The 10,693-nt window shown below is 36.5% G+C and overlaps 2 protein-coding genes across 3 annotated transcripts; both read left to right on the top strand.

Moving 5' to 3' along the window:
* Positions 1 to 1,853: 1,853 nt before the first annotated feature.
* Positions 1,854 to 3,822, top strand: LOC147284293 (NADH dehydrogenase [ubiquinone] 1 alpha subcomplex subunit 2-like). Its single transcript, XM_086244992.1, has 3 exons — positions 1,854 to 2,012; positions 2,102 to 2,208; positions 3,567 to 3,822. Exons 1-3 carry the CDS (start codon positions 1,927 to 1,929, stop codon positions 3,650 to 3,652), a joined length of 279 nt encoding a protein of 92 aa, XP_086101118.1. The 5' UTR covers positions 1,854 to 1,926; the 3' UTR covers positions 3,653 to 3,822.
* Positions 3,823 to 6,515: 2,693 nt separating this feature from the next.
* On the top strand, positions 6,516 to 7,894 carry WIH1 (cysteine-rich TM module stress tolerance protein). 2 transcript variants are annotated; one of them, XM_086244543.1, is made up of 4 exons: positions 6,516 to 6,691; positions 6,855 to 6,929; positions 7,060 to 7,222; positions 7,653 to 7,894. In XM_086244543.1, the coding sequence occupies exons 2-4, from the start codon at positions 6,878 to 6,880 to the stop codon at positions 7,696 to 7,698; spliced, it is 261 nt and encodes an 86-aa protein (XP_086100669.1). In that variant the 5' UTR covers positions 6,516 to 6,691; positions 6,855 to 6,877; the 3' UTR covers positions 7,699 to 7,894. The 2 variants fall into 2 exon arrangements, with proteins under 2 accessions (XP_086100669.1, XP_086100668.1); XM_086244542.1 differs by having other exon boundaries at positions 6,517 to 6,691; positions 6,849 to 6,929.
* Positions 7,895 to 10,693: the final 2,799 nt, after the last annotated feature.

Raw genomic sequence — 10,693 nt, forward strand, 5'->3', positions numbered from 1 at the left:
TTGTTAAGACTTGTGTTGCTAATGTGGTTCTTCTATTACTTTATGTTGATGATATTATCATCACTGGTTCACAGTCTCAAGAAGTTCAGCATGTGATTGATGAATTGAGTCTGACATTTGATTTGAAAGATCTTGGTAAGTTGACATATTTTCTCAGATTGCAGATTAAATATAAGCAAAATGGTAATATCTATGTTTGTTAGGAGAAATATGCCAGGGATATACTTATAAAGGCTAGTCTGGCAAATTGAAAACCATGCAATTCTCCATGTAAACCTCATTTGCAGTTGGCTAAAAATGAAGAAGATCCTCTCTCAGATCCTACACTCTACAGGAGTCTGGTAGGTGCTCTCCAATATCTTACTTTCACCAGACCTGATATTTCCTATGCCACCAACACTGTTTGTCAGTTTATGGCCAGACCTACAGAGACACATTTTGATGCAGTTAAGAAGATTTTGAGGTATGTGCAAGGGACTTTAACCTATGGTCTTCATAATCATTCTAGTCACATGGAATTAACAGCTTATAGTGACTCTAATTGGGGAGGCGATATCAATGATAGAATATCTACAACTGGTTATATAGTCTATGTTGCTGGTACTCCTGTTTCTTGGCAATCCAAAAGGCAAGGTATTGTGGTCAGAAGCTCCACATAAGCTGAATATAGGGCACTGACTAATATTGTCTCTGATCTTTCTTGGCTTATAAATGTTCTTAAGGATCTGCATGTTGTTCTCCCTTATCCTCCTCTCATTCGATGTGATAATCTTTCTGCTCTTGCTTTAGGCACCAATCTAGTGTTTCATTCTCAGATTAAACATCTTGATACAAATTTTCACAATGTTAGAGAAAGGGTTCAGTGTAGAGATGTTCTTACCAAGGGTCTCCATAGCCCTTTACATCATCAACATTGTTGCAACCTCAGACTTAGTTCCTTTTTTGAGGTTGAGAGGGGATGTTGACTGTACAGTTGTCAGTAGCTTGGTGGTTAGTGATTTAGTTAGTAAAAGGTCTGTAAGATTGTGACATGTGGCATTAGTTAGAAAGTAACGAGTTTGTTAAAGTTTGTTAGAAGACTAGTTTTAGTTGTTAATGTATAAAGCCTTTGGCTCCTTCATTGGCTCATTCATGCTGTAACTTAATCAATGAAATTCAGAGCTTATTCTTCAAGCTTTTTCTCTTTTCTTGCTTTTCTTTGATTGTGATCAATTTTGATATATGGAGAGAAGCAAGAGCGATTATGAGGTTCGAAATTTTATATCTATATGTGCAGTTAATTCACTATTTTTTAGCACTAGTAAAGAACAATTTTTTTATTTTTTGTGACTAACAAGTCGATATTTAACACACACTCTTGATCGTACAATTGATAAGCCTCGTTCTTACAATTAGTAAGCATGTCATTAACAATTTAATCACCAAATAATGTTGATGACATGCTAGTGTTTTATTTGGTTAGAACTTGTTTCCTCTAATTACGTTGAAAAACTAGAGGGCAAAATAGACGCAAATGAAGTGACAATCTTAGTGGAACCTGGCTTAATCTAACAGGAGTACCAAATTGTAATTAGACTCACTTTCAATGCTATTTAGAATTGAGTAGTACTATAAACACTAATTATTATTCTAACCCTATCGAGTTAATGTGGTACTTTTTTTACTTATAGTCTTACAGCTGATACAAAAGTCACAACTCACAAGCCATCTGTTTTTTTTTTTTTGGTAAAATGGGGGCCTAAGTCACAAGCCATCTAGTATTACTGTTATTATCCTAAATGCTCATCACAACACTTCCAACGTCATGTCGTTAAAACTGCACGACAAGTCGTTTGTCTCATAAAACATTCGCTTCGCACAACCTGAATCTTCTTCATTCGTGAGCCAAGCAGAGGAGAGAGAGTCCGAGACCGAGAGACCAAGAAAATGGCCTGGAGACAACAGCTATCTCGGAACTTAAAGGAGCTGAGGATTCTACTCTGCCAATCGTCCCCTTCAAGCGCACTCACCAGGTCCTCCTTGCATTCCCTCTTTCCCTTTCTTTCTTAATCACTGCTAAGTGCTAGCATCAATAACAATGTTAATCTCTTTGTATTTGCAGAACATTTGTCGAGAAAAATTACAAGGATCTCAAGAAATTGAATCCCAAATTGCCCATCTTGATTCGTGAATGCAGTGGGATTGAGCCTCAGTTATGGGCTCGATATGGTAAATTCCCACTCTTCCCCACCTTTCTTTTGTTTTGTTTTGTTCTTTTTTCTAACATTTCTCAGTGCCTTTGGAATTTATAATGCTTAAATTCATGAAAATATTATGTGTCATCATTAGTTTTTGCTTCCAATTTTGTGAAGGTTCATAAGCTGCTCTCCCATGGCCGTGACATATTTGCATTCTAGATTTATGATACCTTTTTCTTTTATTAGCTGATCTCTTTACCCTTTAAAATTAGAAAAGTGATCATACAAAGTTACCCATGTTGTGGAAACTGCTTAGATAAGGGAAAGGATGGTTGAGACCTTTCACTATTGTTTCTCAAGTTCAGTGGGGAACATGGGTTTTATCTGTAAGGGCTAGGAACTAAAATGACAGCATTTATTGACAAACTTGAATATGTTCTGGTTGCACGTTTCTTTTCTTCAGCGTTTCATAAGTATGACTGAAACCATGTTTTTAAAGCTTTATTCGAAGGCTGCAATACGAAAATCTCTAATAATGAGGATAACTGATAACTATTGAAGTTTCAAAGATGTAAGCTTTATTCCTTTTTTCTTAGGTCTGAAGAGATGTAAGTTTTATCAAAGCAACAGTTCATGTCAACTCATAAATGTTGGCACTGTTTCTCTGATCAGCGTATATTAGTTTTACTTGCTGGGTGATTGGTGGTACCAAATTTAGTTATCTTGCTTTTGTTGGAGATGCCACCAGAGGTCAAGAGCAGGAAGAAAAGCCACACTAAAAATTAAGTTAGGACAGTGAATGGACCATGATGACTGACAACGGAACATGTCTTTGTTGGATGGTCAAACTATGATTGTTGTAGCTAACCTCCAGCATCTAGTTTTTAGGATTGTTTTAACTTGGAGCCAATGTTTTTTTCCATTTTTTTCTTTTCTTTGGTAAGAAACTCCCTTAGGAATCCCAACGTTTTGACTTTACTCTCGATTTTAAAAGTATCGTAGATGTTATGGGGAGTTTTCAACTAAGCAAGTAAGCAACCTTAGGGATGAAAAGACCTGAGTCTGCCTGCCAATGCCATCACCCTAGTGGATAACAACTGTTACCTATCTAGTCATCATTTTTGGGTGTGGATTAACAGCAATGTATTCGCATGAATACTTGATGAATGCTACCATTCATTCTACATTCACAACTAAGGGCACCATGCATGTACTTAATGACCCACATTTTTCTAGTATGCATAATGGATCATGGTATGATATTGCCCATCTTTAATGTACATTTATTCAAGCTATGTAAGTTCTTTTGCTGGTTCTTTAGTGTTCCGTGCTGTTAACTTGAATGTTGCACCATTGTTTCATCTTTCATTACCTTTGATTTTTAAACAGACATGGGCGTGGAGAGGGGCATTCGTTTGGAAGGTTTGACGGAGCCACAGATCTCGAAGGCACTTGAGGACCTTGTTAAAGCCTGATAATTGATGGTGATGAAATGAAATAATGTATATTCATGGGAACCTATGATCACTCGCCCTTTTCTTTAGATGATTTGTGTTTTTGTAAGATGATTACTGGGGTTCAATACTCAGTACTGCGTGTTCCGTAGTTTGAATAATCCATGTATTTCCATCTTACATTTTTTTTTTTTTGGTTAGTATTTCCATCTTACATTAAGACTACAAATTCAAGCCAATATCTGAGGTGCAAAATTGGTGTATTGGCTCTTTGCTGCTAAATGTTCAACATGCATATCATTGCACATTTCCTTCTCTTTTGTTGGTAAGGAGAATATCATTGCATATTTGTACATGATCGGGTGTATATTCAGATTTCTGAATCATGCATATGTCCACCAATGTAAAGCAAAGCTTTTCTTGTTTTATATATATATATATATATATATATATATATATATAAGCTCATTCAAGTGTGAGATTCCACATTTAAGCTTATTTGTGGGATGGGGCGAATGAGCTTACTCTATGTAGTTTTTCAATAATCCGAACCGTCTATTTTTTAGGTCTCTATTCATAGATCATCTTTACAAAAAATTAGTCAAATTGGAAATTATTTGCCTATCTAACTTTTGATCAAACAAATAGACAGTTTTGTCAAAAATATTTGGTTCGTCTATTTGTTTGATCAAATTTTGATAGACAAATGATTTTCAATTTGGCTAATTTTTTGCAAGGATGATCTTTGAATAGAGACTTAAAGAATAGACTGTTCGGATCGTTGAAATATCATATGGAGTGAGTCCTATGAGGGATCCCACAAATAAAATTATTTATGGAATCCCACACTTGAAGGGGTCTATATATATTATTTGAAAGTAATTTCTTCCACATTGAACCAAATGTAGTAATTTGAGCTAGATTTATAAACGAAGCTGTCAATGTGAATGCATTGCGTGACATTACAAGCACGCCTTACCCCTTTTTTTTTTTTGTTTCATTTTGGACGCTTAGCTTTTCATACTTTATTTGTTTTCTTCTTTCCTACAAAATGAAATTAAAAAAAACTTGTACTTATTTATTGTTTTTTCTATTTTTTTCATTAATTTAAAAAAAGAAATGGAACCTTTCAGGGAAAAGTTAAAATCAATAAAATAAATAGTATCATTTATATTTGTGGATAAGGGTTGTAATCAAAGTCATGTTTTATATTATAGGTACTCAAAATAAGTCCTGTTTTATTATTTTGAATTTGCGTAAAGTATTAGTTTAATTAAGAGCAAATTACACAAAAGTACCTCAACTAACCACCCTAATTCACTTGAGTACCCCAATTAAAAAAAGTTGCTCAGAGGTACCTCAATTACTGATTTTGCACACCCAGGTACTTCCGTCAACTTTTCCGTCTGAGTACTGTTAACTGCCTACGTGGCGTGCTGATATGGTTTTTAAAAAATGCCACGTGGACAAAAAAATAATAAAAAATTAAATAAACTTTAAAAAATGAAATAATTATTTTAAAAAACTAAAAAAATTAAAAACACAATAATTAAATTAAAAAAACAAAAAAAATAAAGAAAAAATGGAGCACTGTTGCAGCACCCCTCCCCCCGCCTCCCACCCCTCCCTCCGAGACCCACACAACCCAGCCACCCACCCCTCCGACCCCAGCCACCTTGTCACCGACCCCAGCCACCCACCCTCTCTTTCCCCGCCCCTCCCTCTCTCTCTCTCTCTCTCTCTCTCTCTCTCTCTCTCTCTCTCTCTCTCTCTCCGAAACCCCAGCCCCGAGCCCTCCTCCCCCGCGTCGGCCACCCAATTCAGTGACCCACCATCAGACAAAAAGATTGGCAAGGCTAGGCACTGCTGGGTGTGGCAAAGCTGGGAGCAACTGGGCGTGGCAAGGCTCGGCGTGGCTTGTCGGGGTAAGGCTGGGCGCGGCGAGCAGATCTGGGCAAGGCGGGGCTGGGGCTGGGGCTTGGTGAGGGGGCTTGGTTGGGCGAGGAAGGGAGGGGCGGGGCTAGATTCAGTTCTCAGACTTCAATCTGGTCCCTCATATTTGTAGCCATGGCTGGAGGTGTTTGCAGAAGAAGAAGATAAAGAGGGAGGAGGGCTTGACGCTGGTTAATTGGGTGGCCGACGCGATCTGCAGTGAAGGTGGTAGGAAAGGGAAGGGGAAGGGTGAAGCTGGTGGCTGTAGAGGGGGAGGGAGGTGGGTGGGTTGGGTGGCCGACGGGGGGAGGCGGAGGGAGGAGGGATCGGGGATGCGAGGTTGCTGGGTTGCTGGGTTTTTTTTTTAAGTTTTTAAAATAATTATTTCATTTTTTAAAGTTTATTTAATTTTTTATTATTTTTTTGTCCACGTGGCATTTTTTTAAAACCATATCAGCACGCCACGTAGGCAGTTAACAGTCCTCAGACGGAAAAGTTGACGGAGGTAGCTGGGTGTGCAAAATTAGTAATTGAGGTACCTCTGAGCAACTTTTTTTAATTGGGGTACTCAAGTGAATTAGAGTGGTTAGTTGAAGTACTTTTGTGTAATTTACCCTTTTTAAAATATGATATCTATGACGCATATCCAATTGTTAATGGGAAGTGAATTACCTACTAATCAAGGTGCACGAACTATGCTTGTCAAATGTCAAATATAGGAATTAGGAAACACCCTACAATTCTAGAAGAAAGATAATGAATACTTTTCCAATTTTGTTTAAAGAAAAAAGTAAATACTTTTTCTCACACATGCATGATGTGCACGTGTGTTCACAGAATCGAGTATTAATACGAGAAAGTCAGAAACTTTTTTTTTTTGGCCAAAGGAGAAAGTCAGAAACTTGTTTAGTAGAACGACTGTGAAACACTGAAACTAGTAGGTAGTATACGGGGAAAAGGAATTCCACTACATAATTAAATCTGCATTCTATGCTAACTACTTTATCTTTCATTATTCGTCCTCTTTTTGTGTGTGGCTAAAGCAGCGTAGAAACCGCGTCTCCTCTCTCACCGCCCAATAGAGTCGGTTTCCTCAGCTTACTTGATTTGAGGGAAATTTCGTTTCAGGTTCAGTTCTCAAATCTTAAGCCGCCTTCCAAGTACCCTTATAAAAGTCTTTATAAAATCTCATACTTCCACTACTTTTCAAACAAAACCCAGTTGTTATTTTGCTCAAGTTCTTTAAAAAAAAACAGGTTTTTGTTGTTCTTGTTGTTGTTGTTAGGAACAGACTCAGAATCTCAAACAAAGAGAATGAGTTACTACAATCAGCAGCAGGCCCCAGTTGGTGTTCCTCCACCACAAGGTATGTCTGATGTCTATTTTGGTTTTGGTTTTGGTTTTGGTTTTGGCTTCTCCAGTTTTATTTTTCACTTGTGTCGGTTTGTTTTGGTCTTTTGACAATTTTTGATGGATTGATCATCAACACTCAACAGGGTATCCTCCAAAGGATGCTTATCCTCCACCAGGGTACCCTCCACAGGGCTACCCTCAACAAGGTTACCCACCGCAAGGGTACCCACCACAACAAGGGTATCCTCCGCAGTATGCCCAGCAGCCTCCTCCTCGGCAACAAAACTCTAGTTGCCTTGAAGGATGGTAAGCCCACACTCTCCTTCTCTCTGTATCTTATAATTTTGGTGTTTCAAAGTTTCCTCCTTTTTTTGTTTGATTTCTTTCCTTATGACTTATGAGCGATTATTGCCTAACAGCCTAAGAAGGTGTACTTTCCTCTTAATAAAACAAATTATTATTTGCATATCTAATTATCTATGACCAAAAGGGAAACAATTATTTGGATATCGATGTCCTATTGTCCTAGGAAGTGTTTTGATGGGAATCTGAATGCAATCTTTGTAATATGACTGTGCCAAATTGTATTGCTGATAATCTTGAATTCTTGATCACAAGTGACCAAGTTCTCAAATACTAGTTAATTATTAGGAAAGAAAAAATTGAAGCCAAATAAGTTATTTTATATGTGAACTTTGAGATAATTAACGGTATCTATTTTTGATGTCTTGTGCAGTTTAGCGGCACTTTGCTGTTGTTGCCTTTTGGATGCTTGTTTCTGAAGGAGATTCGATGCTTCATTCATGATTGCTTTATCTTAGGGGTAACATCTCATTCAAGTTTAGTTAAGTGTTACTGTCTTATGTTTGACAGTGGTTTTTCGTTTGGTAATATGTAATGCGACTCAAGAATTTTACTGATATATTTTTGTGAAGAAAATTAGTTGTGGAATTGAATAATAACAGCAGTTTATGTTCATTTTTCGACATTGTCATCTGGTCAGCTATTGTTTGTTCATATTATTCTACAATACTGGGCTGGTATTGATACCAAAAGCCACTCACAGTTTTGGCTCCACACAAAAAAAGTGTTATGAATTCACGACTCTTTTACTCACATACACATCCGGGTACAATAAATTCCCGGTAAACTGCTGATTCCAGTTTCTTATGATGGAGTTGTGTACATTTTCTGTGATTAATGGCTTGGAGAGTATATGCATGATGTCTCTGAATTCTGTAACAATTCCCATGGTCAAAATTTGAGCATGATGGAACTACTTGTTACTTCCCTCTTTCTGTAGATGACAATAAGTATTTGATATGATGCTATTTTCTTATGGATTATCTTTGAAGAATCCCTCCACCTGTTGTTTTAATTTCCCTTAAATACTTTTATGTTCTCCTTTGTCTTTTGGTTGGATCTAATGCTTTGTTGTACAATAAAGAGGTAGCATTCTCCAGTCCTTTTCACCTTTTTCCACCCATATAGGCTCAACTTTCTAATAGTGATAGATGATCTTTCTAAATTCTAATAGTGGAATTAGTGATAGATGACCGCAACCAACACTTGTGACATTGGGCTACAGCTCATAGTCGGCAAGTATGTTGCTATGCTAATGTTTGGTGATGCAATTAAAGATGGTTTGGCATGGTTTGTCATGTCAGCTAACCTGGTTACCAATATCCCAATTTCAACCCACAAGGCACAAACTAGTTCTTTCTCCTACTCCCCAAATCTTCCAAATAATCCAACCCCCTCTCCTCCAAAAAATAAAAATAAGAGCCCTCCATTAGTGATCAGACAAAGTCCTCCCACCTCACAATCTCCAGCTTCTCATCTTCTCATCTTTCTCAATCCTTCTCTCCTCTATCTGCACGAAATCTCACAGGCCAAAAAGCCCCCATTCCTTGAAATAACCTCCTCCTGGCTTATAGTTCCAATATTAGGTCATAGTTCAAACCTCCTCTGCCTTTTTAGTCTCATTTGTACTGAAAAAAGGACAATGTATTTAGCTCTCGTTTTTCCCCCAACTTATATGATAATCTCAGGTTGGGTTTCGCACTTTTACCATATTGTTTTCGTTTTAGTGCAATGGATGTGGTGTGCATACGTTGCAGTACATAGATTTGAGAAAAAAAAATTGAAAAAAATAGTCGGAATAAGTATTAGTGTGTCGCTATTTGGACCTAATTTTTTTATCAGTAGTTTTAATATACTCTTTGCACCCACTTTCATTTTAGAAAATGTTAAAACTTATTGGTATACCCAATATATTTTCCTAAACTATCCTTATTAAAACCCAACTTCACACCCCAAGTACCCAACAATTCTACTAAACACACCCAACATCTCCTTCACATCGTCATAACCCGCCATCGCCGACACAGGCATCTTCTCTTGATCTCCTTGAGCTCTTGCTTCTTCTCCCTAACAATGGTGTTATTGGTGTCGCCATCGGGTAAATACTCACTTTGATTGATTTGTGCCAAACTAATCCATCAAATCCACAAAATTTCAATCAGATTACCTAATAGACACCATTTCACAAAAAGAGATTACGACTCATCAACAACCATCAACTTCAAAGCTGCAGAGCACAACCATTAAGAATCAAAACACACGTCTTTCTGATACTTCAAGACCATCAATATCCATGAAAGAACAAAAGCCCTTTTTTTTTTTTTTTTTTTTATTGCCATAACAAAAACCCAATTTTCATTTAAAGGAAATATGGATGCACTTTGAATCCGCAAAACAATCTAAAACAATCAAATTTCAGTTCATTAAGCTATCATAGTCCAACCCATTGTTAGGGAGACCAAGACCTGGAAGTTCCAAACTCTTAGTTTACACATGACGCTTTATCTATATTAATATTCATTTTTTTCCACTGTGACTTATTCTTTTGGAGTTGTAACATATTTTTCGTCTTGTAATTTGAACTGACATTTGTAATTCATATTGTATGTTTTTTGTTTTTTAAATGTTAAAGAGGAGAGGTGTATAGAGATGTTGGAGAGATGAGTGGAGATGTTGAGTATACTTAAAATTAATTTTTTTAAAATTAAATGTTTGTTCTTAATAGTCAATTTATATTAGAATGAAATTGAAAATTAATATTTTATTAAATTATTGGGGCTACTGATAAAAAAATTAGGTAGGAATAGTGACATCCTATGTATTATTTTCCAAAAAGAAAAAGCACCTATATACCATATATAAAGGGTTTTTTTTTTTGGCCGGTTAGATACCATAAAGGTTAGAGTAGGCAGTTGGGGGATTTGAAGTTCTTCCAAGGAGGTTGGAGCTGATTTTTTTTCCTTTTCTTCTAAAAGAATATCCAAGTTTAAATTTCTCCTATAATCTGATGTTTTCTGGTATCTACCATCCTATCTTTATTTCTAGGGTGGTTCTATAATTCTATTTGAACTCTTAAATTCCTCACTTAACCCCTTACTTTTTGGTAAATTCTATATTTTGTTTTCTAAAGTTCAACGAATAAAAGAAAGGAATTAAAAACTTGATTATGGATAGTAAAGTAGTTTCAATGTATAAACCAAAATTTTGGGGAGCCAAGTGAGCAATTTAAGAACTTTTACTTTGGCACCTTTGATAGGTTTTCTCTAAATGCTTTGTTTGTGCAAAACTTTATGAGTTCTTGATCTGATCTTTAAATTATCTTTGAGAGAAAAAATTTTAGAGGGACTCTAGTTCTTTTGCTGTGATCGTATGGATGTTTCACAAGAGTTCTCAAAGTCTAGACTCATTCATTCA

This window comes from Dryas octopetala, chromosome 5 (assembly GCF_963921425.1).
Source record: "Dryas octopetala chromosome 5, drDryOcto1.1, whole genome shotgun sequence".
NCBI classification, from domain to species: Eukaryota; Viridiplantae; Streptophyta; class Magnoliopsida; order Rosales; family Rosaceae; genus Dryas; species Dryas octopetala.